We start from the raw sequence: 14165 nt of genomic DNA on the forward strand, positions 1-14165 counted from the left end.
ATTGGATACACAGTGAGATCCTGTCTCAAGAACAAAAAGAAAAGACAGCAGAAGCATGACCAAGAATTAGAGAAAATATTTTAATATATGTATTTGACAAGGGAATTATATCCAGATAGAGATCTTGTTAATCATGAGATAGATTTTTTTTAATGTTTAAGAAATTTGAAAAGATACTTTCACTGGAGAATCAAAGTGACCAACTGGGGGCTGGAGCATTGTCTCAGCAGTTAAGAACATGTATTACTCTTGCAGAGGACCCATGTTCGAGTCCCAGTATCCACATAGTGGCTCACAACCATCAGTAATTCCATTTCCAGGAGCTCTGACAATTCCTGATCTCTGTGGGCATGAGGCACAAATGTGGTGTACAAACATACAAGTAAGTAAAATATTCAAAACAAATAAATCCTAGACTTTTTTAAGTGAACTGACTTATGAAAAGGTGCTTGTTAATTATTATTTTAATGACAGAAAAATTAAAAACAAGCCAACCAGTCATCATGAAGAATATCTACATACCTCCTACACATGTAACAGAGTTCTTTAACACATTTTTAAATCAGGCTCTAGATTAAACTTATGCTTATAACTGTCCTGCTTCCAAAAACTCTGGTTAAAATGAACCCTAAGATGTGGAATATTATTTTAACTAGGCAAAGATGAGCTACATTTCATTGTGCTGCAGAATATTACTCTGTATAAAGGTGTGTTGCTTTTATTTATGCTGCATTTGTTTAACAACATAAGGATGTATGCTTAATTATGTAAAGGTGTGTTGAATGTTTCATCTTGCCTACCTAAGGCACCTGACTGGGCTAATAAAAAGCTGAACAGCTAACAGCTAGGCAGGAGAGGGATAGGCAGCACTGGCAGACAGAGAAAATAAATAGGAAGAGAACAAGAGGAAGAGAGAACAAAGGGCACGCCCGGGACCAGAAGTCAGGCACTTGTCAGCCAGCCAGACATGAGAAGCAGTGACAGTAAGATATACAGAAGGAAGAAAGGTGAGAAGCCCAAGGCAAAAGGTAGATAGAGAAGCAGGTTAATTTAAGTTAAAAGAGCTAGCCAGAAATGAGCCTAAGTTAGGCTGAGCATTTGAAACTAATAGTAAGTCTCAACATCATGATTTGGGAGCTGGTTGTCCAAAAGAAAAAGCTTGGTACACGTAGATGAAGAAGAGATTATCTCCCCACACCACTTAAGATAACTGTCCTGCTAGATGAACTCTAAAGGGCTGGACAAGTGAGGCTACAGATAACATGCACAATACAACAGTACTGAAAAAGACTAAGTATATATGCATTCTTTCAGACAACTAACCTCAGTTTTTGGTTTGTTGGGGTTTTTGTTTGTTTTGTTTTCCTTTTGGTTTTTCAAAACAGGGTTTCTCGATGTAGCCTTGGCTGCCCTAGTGAAAGTCCCTCCGTAGACCAAGCTGGCCTTGAAGTCACAAAGACCCACCTGCCTCTGTCTCCTGAGTGCTGGAATTAAAGGCCTGCACCACCACCTCCTGGCATCCTTCTTTTTACAGTGTACTTTATAGCATAAAACCTGCTTCTTTCAATATATACATATAGTCTGACAATGGAATTATGTTTTAATAACCCATCATAAATTGAAAACATGACACAATGAAAACGCAGCATGTGACCATACGGCTGATAGAGAGGAGTGGCATGATGCCACTGCCTCGTATCAAAAGATAAGTCTTGGGGGAAGGGCTACAGCTTGGTGGTAGAGCACTTTCCCAGGCTGTGTGTGGGAAAAAATCAAAATTCAAAATCTGAAGTATGGTTTCTACTGAATTCTATCACTTTCACACTCTCATAAACTCAGAGTACAGTAAATAAAATCAAGCTAAAAACCATCCATAGAAAACATAGAATTTATATTTATCTTAGCTTATCATATGTATTTATATATAATACATACAGTTTAAAATATTTACAGTAAAATGTTTTAGTTACAAGCCAGATGTTGGTGGCGAACACCTTTAGTCCCAGCACTTGGGAGGCAGAGGCAGGCGGATCTCTGTGAGTTCAAGGCCAGGCTGGTATGCAAAGCTACAGAGAAACCCTGTCTCGAAAAACCAACAAGAAAAAACAAGTTTTAGTTACTTTAAAACTTTTTTGTGTGCATATGTGTATATACATGCAAACATGAGTGCAAGAGCCACTACACCTATGTGCAGATCAGTGGACAACCTGTGGAAGTCAGTTCTTTCCGTCCACCATGGAAAGAAGCCACCTTTATCAAAATAAATTGGAGGGGGGAGTGAGGTAGGGTTTCTCTGTGGCTTTGGAGGCTGTCCTGGGACTAGCTCTTGTAGACCAGGCTGGTCTCGAACTCACATAGATCCACCTGCCTCTGCCTCTGCCTCCCGAGTGCTGGGATTAAAGAATTAAAAGCGTGTGCCACCACCGCCCTGGATCACCTTTATTAAATTAAGCCATATCGCTGACCCAGTATTTTGTGTGTGTGTGTGTGTGTGTGTGTGTGTGTGTGTGTGTGTGTGTATGTATGATGTATGTATGTATGTTTGTTTGTTTGAGACAGGGTTTCTCTATGCAGCCCTGGATGTCCTAAAACTCACTTGGTAGATCAGGCTGGCTTTGAACTCAAGAGATTCACCTGCCTCTGCCTTCCAAATGCTGAGAATAAAGGCCTGTGGCACCACTACCCAGCCAGTAAATTGTTTTTAATCCAGTTCCTTATTGGTAATAATTTAAACTGCTTCCTCTCTTCTATTTATTAAGATGACATGGAATACTGTAATGGGCACATATTTAATTATTTTATGAGAAAATCCCGGCACACACTGGTGACATAATTATATACTGTTGTGTCTCAATTATTATGCAAGTGTACCCTCTTCTACCAACCAGTTTCTGTGTACTTATTTAGCTAATCTTTAATGAGCTAATCATTTGAAAATATCCCTTGTCAACTTAAGTTTGTGTTTATTTAATGTGAGTTTTGCTTCTCTATATTTTTTTCTACTTAACTGTTCATTCACATCCTTTGGTCATTTTCCTATTGAATGCTGGCTGTGGTTTGTGTTTTGTGTGTAGAAATGTTTATAAATAAAGAAAATTAGCCCTTATGTGCTATGTAAAAATTTTTCTTTTTTGTTGTTTTTGTTTACTGGTTGGTTGACTGGTTTTTTGTTTTTTGGGGATTTTTTTCTTTTTTCTTTTTTAATGAAAACTCAAAATACTCCTGTCTCAACATCTAAAATACTGAGATCAGAGGCAAGCACCACCATACCCAGCAGATACAATAGTTCTATAATTAAACTCCAATCAAAATATTGTATAGTCAGCATTCTTAATTTTCGGAGATCAGACATTGAGTCCCAATACTAGGCATAACCGGTTAGTGTTTTACCACCAAGGGACATTCCCCAGACTTTTTTAAAAAGCAAACTAGGGATCGAACTCAAGGCCTCACATTTGCTACCACTGAGCTGTATGGCCAGTCCTAGATTTTTTTACAGTTTATTTTGAAGCAGGGTTCAAGTTCCCCAGCTGACCTTAAACTCTAAGCCTAATCCTCTACAGTGCTTGGTTGCCAGTGACTTTTTGTGTTGTAGCCCTTAGAAAAGTATCCTTTAGTCCTATGTGACACACACTTTTAATCCTAGCACTTGGGAGGCAGACAAAACTCTGAATTCAAGGACAGCCAGGACTACACAGAGGAACCCTGTCTCAAACCAAAAAAAAAAAAAAAAAAGGGGGGGGGTTGTCTCTTTTATCCTAAAGGCATAGAAAAGTTTGTTCTTATGGTTTCATTCCTTTAATCCTTTGGTTCTTTCAGCCACTTAAAATGTAATGCCAGGGGGAAAAAAGTGGGAAGTGTCTTTGCTGGTAGAAGAAAAAAAAAATGTAATACCAGGAACAGAAAAGTATATTCTTTCTGTAATAATAAACCAGTAAATTAGGCAATTTCTCCTATTTCATCTTCCTTTCTTTAAAGTCATATATTCTCTCAAAGTAACTCAATGGAATTTGCTTTTTTTATTTTTTAATTTTTGGTTTTTCCAGATAGGGTTTCCCTGTGTAGCTTTGAAGCCTGTCCTGGAACTAGCTCTTGTATAGACCAGGCTGGTCTCAAGCTCACAAAGATCCGCCCGCCTCTGCCTCCTGAGTGCTGGGATTAAAGGTGTGTGCCACAACCGCCCAGCTAGAATTATTTTTTCTAAAACAAAATGCCTCTTTTTAAGAAACGAATAAAAGCACAACAAAGGAAAAGGAGGAGTTAGCAATGTAGGTCAGCAGTAAAATGTCTTGCATGAAAGCAAGCCACACTCACAACTGACCACCAGCACTGTTTTTAAATAAGCACTATTCTAAAAATCTCCCTGGGGGGTGGGGTGGGGTGGGGTGTGGTGTGGTGTGTGTGTGTGTGGTGTGTGTGTGTGTGTGTGTGTGTGTGTGTGTGTGTGTGTGTGTGTGTGTATTCAATGTAAAAGCCAGACATAAAAAGTCACTAAGAAAATAAGGTATCACTTTAAAAATAAACTAGATTGAACTTAATTTTACTATATTGGGAAAAAAGGTAACAATATCATAGGGTTAACTAACAAGCATTTGGCAAGATTTATACCTGTTGCCAACTGTAAATAAACACATAAAGCAAAGAAAATTGGATTGATGTCTTAAAATGCCAAGATTTACATCATTAAGAAAAAAACGGACAAGTACTTATAGAAACTGATCAATGTCAAATACTTTTTGCAAAAAACACATTGTAAAAAGAGGCAAAAGCAAGCTGGATGACATTTTTGTCAGAAAAGGGCTGCCTAACCAAGATTTAGTGTATGAGTATAATAACTCAAATTTTGTATAAAGTAAAAACGACTTTAGAATTTTCAGGTTACCTTTCAATCTGTAGTTAAATAAAAGTGTATTTTTGCATTTGTTTGAATTTGGGTCAGTATGCTCCAAAGTCTTTTCAGCCACAAACATGACTCAAGCAAGAGTTCAAGTCAGTGATCACTTAGCCAAGCCTCCCATCCAAAAGCAGTACGAATGAATGGGTAAGAGAGGACACATTTCCTACTCTCAAAAACAACTACATCTCCAAACATTTCAGGGTTCTCAGAACTGCATGTCAGTGTATTTTAAACTACTTACACTTTCAGACTAACATCTGTCAAGTAATTTGCTACAAAAACAGTAGTTCCTAATAACAGACCTCACTCAAGTTTGTCATATATATTTCCCCATTTAAAAAATGGGTGTGAATTTCAAACATCACTTGAGCATTTCCCACAGGGAGTACCATGTGATCCTTATCCTTTTCACACATTTTCCAAACTACTCACATCTAACATTTTTTATTTAAAAGTTCTCACTCTTTAAATTGGAAGCAGGGGGCAGGGTAGAAGAGGAGAGGGGAGTAAGGAAGGGTAGTGGAGGAAAAAAATGTATAGCTCAAAAGAAAACAGTTCTCATTCTTCTGTTCGCTTGAGCCTTCAGCATGTCTAGATAGTTTAAGCAGTGAAAAAACCAAGGCTGTACATAGCATTTCTAGGTATAAAGTGTTTAACATAGTTATAAAAATACGTTTCTAAAATCCTTTTTCTTCAGTGTTGGTGATGAAACCTAAGAGGCCTCATGCATGCCAGGCAAGCATTCCACACTAAACTATACCTTTTTACTCTCCAATATAATGTTGCTAGTTAGTCTTTGGTTAACTTCTCACACAGTCTAGAATTATGTGAATGGAGGGAGCCTCAATTGAGAAAATGGCTCCATACGATCTGGCAGTGGGGTATTTTCTTACTTAGTGATTAATGGGGGAGGACCCAAACACTTGTAGGTAGTCCTGGGTTCTATAAGAAATCAGGCAGAACAGGCCACAAGGAGAAAGCCAGTAAGCAGCATCGTCCATAGCCTCTGCATCAGTTCCTGCTTCCAGATTCCTGACATTTGAGTTCCTGCCCTGACTTACATCAGGGATGAACAGTAATACAGAAGTATAAGCCGAATAAACCCTTTCCTCCCCAACTTGCTTTCTAGTCATGGTATTTCCTACTAGCAACAGTAGCCCTAAGGAAAACAACATTGTTGACTTTTCTTACTGAAATCTATATGGAGTTAAACTTGTACCTCACAAAAAGAGTTCATTTTTTAAACTTAATGAGTACTCATTTCCATTGGTTATTCTGTATCAGACATTTTTTCCCTCCATTTTTTTAAATTTAAATTAGAAACAAGATTGTTTTACATGTCAATCCCAGTTCCCTCTCCTTCCCCTCCTCCCCTGCCCCCCACTAACACCCTACCTATCCCATACCATTTCTGCTCCCCAGGGAGAGTGAGGTCTTCCTTAGGCGTGTCTTTAGAGTCTGTCATATCCTTTGGGAGAGGGTCTAGGCCCATCCCGTGTGTCTAGGTTGAGGGAGTATCCCTCTATGTGAAATGGGTTCCCAAAGTCCATCCCTATGCTAGGGTTTTTGGGGTTTTTTGGTATCAGACATTTTAAAAGAATCTATAAAAGGGAGGCTGGAGATAGTTCTGTGGTTAGGAGTGCTTGTTGTTCCTGCCAAGAACTTCGGTTCAGTTCCCAACACCAACATGGTGGCTCACAACCCCATCATAACTCCAGTTCCAGACCTTCTTCAGACCTCCTCAGGCACTGGGCATGTACATGGTACATACATACATGCAAGCAGGGCATTCAAACATAAAATAAAATGAACTTAAATTAAGGGTAAAAAAAATCTATAAAAACTAGGAGAAGTTTATGTTTTATAATAACAGAAATTAAAGTCAATGCTCTTAAACCTTAACATTTTTTTTTTAAAAGCACACATCTTTTAACCTAGGACTAAGACAATAAGTATGAAATAGAAAACTGTAATTGCTAGGTTTATCTGTGCTGGTAACATATGAGAATAATTCATATAAAAGAGAAGCACATTCTTCACAGTTCTGGAGGCTAGGAAGCCTGGTGGTAAGGAGCTCCTTGATTCACTCTCACGGCAGAGGGCAGACTTAGCTTCTTTTAATGAGGGACTTGATCCCACTTGTGAGGAACAAGTCCTGTGACCTAGTCACATCCCTCCCCACTTCTTCTGGGCTAGTGACTGAACCCAGGGCCTCAGGAATGCTAGGCAACTTATTTTGATGTCAACACATTTTATTTGAACCATAGTAATAACTACAGACATTTAAAAATTGCATTTGAAATACACCACAGCATGAACTATCATTCTAGCAAACGATGTATCAACTAAAAAAGGAGATGGTAAAGGAAATGATGCAAAAAAAAAAAAATGTAATCTTAAAAAAGAGCAAAGAAAACAAGAATACATACAAGGAGAAATGTGTAAGGTTCTATCAAGTTTACTAAAGCAAATTATAAATTCAATGTTAAGAAGTTTGATATCCAAAGACAGCCTTGCCCAAAACTAGCCAAATAAGTTGGATCAGTTGTTTCTTTCAGATTTCTTTTTTTCAGCTTTAAAATATAGAAGAGGGATTATATTGTGCTCATTCACACTGCTCTAAAATGCTAGTTATGCAACAACATATTAAATAAAAGAAACTGAAACCTGACTGCTTCATCACCAATATGCTCTATAGCTGCTACCTACCACCACTTTTCTGACTTATTACTCATCAGACAGAAGCTGATTCAATTTTCCAGGCACAGTCTAGTACTAACCAGAAGGGCCTAGAATCAAATTTAGAGACAACCACTTTTAAATGACTAATGCTTCTCAGGCAGAATCATCATTACAAATGCTGCGCCATATCCAACTCTACTAGCAACAATACAGCACAACCAAAAAAACAACATTACCAATTACCAAGATAGTTATTAAAACTCAAAGAAGTAGGCTGTTTTGACTACAGAAAATTGTAAAAACCAATGCTGACTAGAAGGACAGCTAGTCTTCAGTTGAGTTTTAATGCAATTCTTCAAGCCAATCAACAGAGAGTTCTATTAGTAAGGGCTCAAAGCCACTATTATATTCTTTCTCTAGGCAAGAACACCAAAGCAAAATAATCTTTTCAAACTACAATAGCCACACTAATAATTATACAAATGGAGCTTTTTGAGCTCTACCATGTAAGACACTTTCTAATATCCTAAAGCAACTATTTCAGACCTCCAACAAGTTACAAACTTTAAGACAGAATCAAGAGAGTTTCTCTATTTTTTAAAGAATGCTTTAACTCTATTCTGTATCTCACTATTAGTTCCACAAAACATCCATCTTTTAAAAAATGAAAAAGTTAACAAATTAATCACTAAAAATGACTCTGAAAACGTTATCTTACCTCTACAGGAGGGCTAAGGCTGCTGGGCAATGTTTCTGAAGTTACAGTAGTACTCGGAAGGCTGGCAATCTCCCAAGTATTCACAGGTGGAATTGGTTCAGACTGCTTTGAATGATCTACACATTTTGGATTATCAAGTAAGGTCACTTCATAAAATTCTTGAATATCTAGAGATGAAGAAAATGAAAATTTCAAAAGCATTTATATCTCCTAAACTATGCAATGCTAAAACAATATAATTCAAAGGCAACTTCTTACTCTTAATTAGAAAAGTAAGTCCAATCTTACCATATACTTTTTTCTTAATGTTTGTTGATCTTAATTTTTCAAGACAGGGTTTCTCTTTCTCTGTGTAATAGTTATGACTGTCCTGGAACTCACTCTGTAGACTAGGCTGGCTTTGAACTCACAGAGATCTACCTGCCTCTGCCTCCCAAGTACTGAGATTGAAGGTGTGCACCATCCTGCACAGCTCTTCCATATACTTAACAGTAGGTTATTTCCCCGTTTCATTATGTCACAATTACATCAAAATTTTCAGGGCACCATGTAATTTACATTTCAAAAGTCTGTCATTTTCAAAAACTGTATTGGACATAAAGATGGGAAGTAGATATGGGGGAAGAGTCACGGGGAATCGAGGGGGAAATTACAAGGCAAATATGATCAATATACATTATATGCATATAAGTATACAATTTTCAAACAAAATATGTATTTTTTAAATTCCTGGGTTATAGGCTGGAGAGAAGGCTCAGCAGTTAAAAGCACTGGGTACTCTTCCTGAGGACCTGGGTTCAATTCTTAGCACCCACATGGCAGCTCACAACTGTCTATAACTCCAGTTTTAGGGGATCTGACACCTTCACACCAATGCATTCAGCACAAATTAATGAAAGACCCAGAGACAGGTTCTGGGGTTCAAGCTTCAAGCTCAAGATCAAAAAAGCAAAGCAGCCAGCTACTAGCTCTTACCTCCACCTCAGCTGGGACCAAAGGGGTGATCCTCAAACTGCTCCCCACTTCACTGCTCCTCAGATTCACTCAGACTGCTATGCTCTCCTCAATGTGGCTAGAGACTAATTCTGAGACTGAATGCCTCTACCTTTTATACCTCTCAAATCCTGGGATTAAAGGCATGAGCTCTGATTCACTCTTGTAGACTGATTCAATCTCGTGTAGCCCTGGGTGGCCTTGAACTAACAGAGATACATCTACCTCTTAATCCTGAGCCCTGGGTTTAAGGTGTGTGCCACCACTGCATAGTTTCTATAACTAACTAGTGTGGCTGGCTTTGCAAACTGATATCCAGTGGCTTTACTAGATCATAAACAATATATCAGCACAAATGCACATAAAATAAATTTAAATAAATTATTTTTTTAAAGTTCTGGGTTAAAATGCTAACTCTTTTACCAATTTGCTACATGAACAAGAATAACTCTCTGAATCTGCCTTATTGTAAACTACATAAGAACTGACCATAATAAAGTGTGGAGGATTCTAGCACATAATGCACTCTTAATAAACAGTGGTTATTACCATTATTACAAATGCTTCAGATGAATCACTACTAATATTTTACATCTCTAACATCACTGTTCAGACCAGGACTGTAAATCCTCAAGTGGTTTGAACTGTCCTTCTAACCAAAGTGAATATAGTTTTAAAAAGTTAAGAAAAATCGAAGAACTAGTACATTTCCAATTCTTCTAGTCTACATATCCAAGAGGAAGTGAGAAACAATCACTTAATGGTATGACAAAACTCTGAAAGAAACTAAATACTGAATAATAACACCACATAATTTAAAAAACAAAATTACTTTGCTCCCAGTTGGAATTACATGAACTTACTATATATTAGCATTGGCTATTCATACTGCTTAGTAACACTGAGTGACAATTACCCAACGTTTAGTTTCCACACTGTGAGTTCTTTAGTTACTTACTGGTATAATTTAGAATTCTTTAAGAAGAGGCAATTACTTAACAGCCAATATAGGCATCTTCCTGTATAAATCATGAACAATAATTCATTAATAACACCTGATATAACTTTCACTTCTTGTTTCTAAATATTTTTAAAGTATCATTATGCCTTTAAAAACTACTATTAGGCAATGAGACAACACAGCAGGTAAAGATGCTTGCACCAAGCCTGATAACTTGGGTTCAATCTACAGGACCTGCATCCTGGAGGGAAAGAACTGACTCCCACAAGTTGTCTTCAGATTTCCACATTCAAACTATCGCATGCATATATCCACACACAAATATAATAAATAAAATATAGTTAAAAAGTTTTGAAAACCTACATCTCACAAGACAGTAGGGACAAAGTTCTGTTTTCAGTTTTAATAACCAGTAGAATTAAAAAATCCAAGTACTAATTAAAAAGTAATGTTTGTACACTAAAGTTGAAATCAACCCATCTCACCAGCTGTTAAAATTATTACTGCGCTGAAGAATGGCTCACTGGCTCTTGTAGAGACCAGGGTCTGGTTCCCAGTACCCATGTGGTGCCCTCTGACAGCTGCAGGGGATCCAGCACTCACAGCCTTCTTCTGGTCTCTTTATACCCCCAGGTAAATACATATATGCTGATAAAACACTTTTACAAATAAAATGGAAACAGTAAGACATTTTTTAAAAAGAATATTACCAAGAAAACTAGATGTGAAAGCATTTTATAGGCCAAAATCACTGTATAGAAAACTGACACACGCCATCATGAAGAAACTAAACATTCAAAATCTCTGTATCTCCTATAGAAGCTAGGAAATGAGGAGTCTAAGAGAGACTTAAAAATGGACCCCCAGAGAAGAGAAAAGGGACAAGATCTCCTAAGCAAATTGGGAGCTTGGGGGAAGGTGAGAGGGAGCTAGGAGAATGAGAAGGGGAGGAGAAGAAGGGTGAGGAGGACATAAGGGAGCAGGAAGGTTGTATAGGGGGAAGAATAGAGGAGAGCAAAATAAGAGATACCATAAGAGAGAGAGAGCCATTATAGGTTGGTTTAAAGAGAAATCAGACACTAGGGAAATGTCCAGAGATCTACAAGGATGACACCAACTAACAATCTAAGCAACAGTGGAGAGGCTACCTTAAATCCCTCCCCTGATAACGAGACTGACGACTAACTTATATGCCATCCTAGAGCCTTCATCAAGTAGCTGGTGGAAGTAGAAGCAAATACCCACAGCTAGACACTGAACTGAACTGGAATCCAGTTGCAGAGAAGGAGGAGGGAGGGGTCAAGAAGAAGAAGGAGGGGTCAAGACCAGGATGGAGAAACCCACAGAGACAGCTGACCTGAACAAGGGGGAGCTCTTGATCCCCAGACTGATAGCTGGGAAACCAGCAAGGAACTGATCCAGACCCCATGAATGTGGGTGTCAGTGACAAGGCCTTGGAAATCTATGGGGCCTCTTGTAGTAGATCAGTACTTATCCCTAGCATAGGAATGGACTTTGGGAGCCCATCCCACATAGAGGGATACTCCCTCAGCCTAGACACATGGGGGAGGGCCCTATCCCAAAGGATATGACAGACTCTGAAGACCCCCCCCCAAGGAAGGCCTCACCCTCCCTGGGGAGCAGAAATGGTATGGGATAAGTAGGGTGTTAGTAGGGAGGAGGAGAGGAGGGAAGGGAGAGGGAACTGGGATTGACATATAAAACAATCTTGTATCTAATTTAATAAAAAATGGAGAAAAAAAACAAAATATGTATAAACTGAAAAAAAAGGTATCCTCACCAAAATTATTTAGCTTCAACCTCACTCAATCAAATCTTCAGAATAAATTTTACTTCACAGGAAATACAGAGAAAGAACAAGTTAAAAACCACCCAAATGCAAGCCATTAAACAAGATCCAACTGGACACCTAGCCTCCTCAGAAAGCCAAAGCCACAAAAGGAAAGAGGAATCACTTCAATTTAAGAATTGTTCTGCACTTTACAAAAGAAGCAAAGATATAGGATCAACTGCAGTGTCTAAGCCTTAATTACTGGTAATGTAGGATGGGGTAAGCAGCTAGAAAAGGCAATGGCAGAAGTTAGGGAAATTCGAACTGCCTTCCAGAACACATTAGGGAATACCTGGACTATTTTTATAGAAGTAACTTGTGGAGGAGAATTTACGAAGACTATGTATTTTATATATTCAACACACACACAACTTTACCTATATTCTCAATTAGTTGCACCTACACATGATAAGTAATATACATGAGGTTCTACTATATTTTGCCTCCGGGAGCACTAAATGACTATTGAATGACCAGTATCTAAGTAGACTATCTGATTGTAAAGCAAGCTTCAAATTTTAAACTCCTATATGACCATTTATCTTATAATTAACTAACAGAGCATTGTTTTAATACCAATTCAATGAAAACCTATACCAGTAATAACCTAAAACAAAACAAAACCTTCTGCAATGATAAAAATGAATTTGGCTGCATTGCCCAAGCTTCAAGCGTTATATGGCTATTAAGCATCTGGAATGTAACTAATGTGTTTAAGAACTGAATTTATAATTTTTGCAGACAAAATTTAGATAGCCATTTGGCTAAATACTACTATGGAACTCTAGATTACTATCACACTAGAGTAGTAACATTACATGTATGATCAAGGAATAAAGTGTGAATTTTTGGAAATTTTCACAGCATCTTACTTGTCAACTGAAGTCCTCAAGCCTACATCTTATATTCGTCTATCAAACAGCCTGGCCCCTTCATATATGTAGATGGAGAAAAAGAGGAAAGAAAGGAAGAGGAGAGGGACTGAACCAGATTAGCAGATCTGCATACCAATGCCACTACATAAAAGCTGAAAGGTGAAAAATCAACTATCCTTCAAAAATGACTAAATAAACAAAATACAGTATGTTTGTATAAAGAAATATCATTTACCCTCAGAAAGGAATTAAATCCACATCACATCCTATGTGTATGGACAAATTTTGAAAATATCCTAAGTGAAATAACCAGACAAAAAAGGACAAATACTATATTCTATTTATATGAAGTATCCAGAATATCAAATTCAGACACAAAGAGTGAAATCACTAGAGTGGAGGGGAAGGAGGCTGAGGAGAAGGAGGGAGGCAGAGGACGGGGGAATTATTGCATTTTAACAGGCAGTGGCACAATCTAGATTTTTGTTGTTGTTGAGACATTATTATTGCTCAAAAGAGAATTTGAGTTGAAAATAAAAATTAGGGTGCCAAATTTTTTATTATGTATACATTACCACAATAAAAAAAAAACAGAAGAATTCTAGGATAAAGAATGTTAAGAGCTTCATAATGAGGAGGAAGGCTATGAAATGCTCTTACAGACATGACATGGTTGTGGCACACATGAACTCATAATAGCTACAGGTACGTATACAGCACTTACACAAGACTAGCTTATAAACAGTCACAGATGGGGAAGGAGCTCAGGGGTCCCACCTTGAGAAGTAATGGCCACAGAGAGCTCCTAGGAGAGAAGAAGTCACTGTCTTTGATGAGATAGCCACTGGTAAATTACCCATACTCTAGAGGAAAATTTCACACCCATTCCCATGTGAGTGACCCTGGTTAACAGTGGTGGGTCACAAGGCAAAACAACCAACCATCAGTAGCTCACAACCTCTGTAACTCCATACCCAAGGAATCTGATGCCCTCTCTGGACTCTATGGGCACCAGGCATGCAAAAGGTCTTTGAAAGAATGAGAAAATTGAAGGCAAAGGTAGGGGTGTAACTCAGTAACAGAGCACTTGTCCAGCATATTATACAAAGTCCTCAGTTCAATTAATGCATGTATGTAGCTATAGACATTTTAATACTGCTGTATTTTAAAATATAAATCTATTGTGC

The 14165-nt window shown here is 37.9% G+C and overlaps 1 protein-coding gene across 8 annotated transcripts in view; it reads right to left on the reverse strand.

Annotated features, from left to right (window-relative positions):
- Positions 1–14165, reverse strand: part of Dlg1 (discs large MAGUK scaffold protein 1) — a 204465-nt gene that overhangs the window by 170824 nt on the left and 19476 nt on the right. For all 8 annotated transcript variants that reach the window (XM_027412872.2, XM_027412879.2, XM_027412878.2 and 5 more), the window contains exon 4: positions 8298–8464. In XM_027412872.2, the coding sequence (XP_027268673.1) occupies positions 8298–8464 (167 nt within the window). The remainder of the gene's footprint in view (positions 1–8297; positions 8465–14165) is intronic.

Source organism: Cricetulus griseus, chromosome 4 (genome assembly GCF_003668045.3).
Source record: "Cricetulus griseus strain 17A/GY chromosome 4, alternate assembly CriGri-PICRH-1.0, whole genome shotgun sequence".
NCBI classification, from domain to species: Eukaryota; Metazoa; Chordata; class Mammalia; order Rodentia; family Cricetidae; genus Cricetulus; species Cricetulus griseus.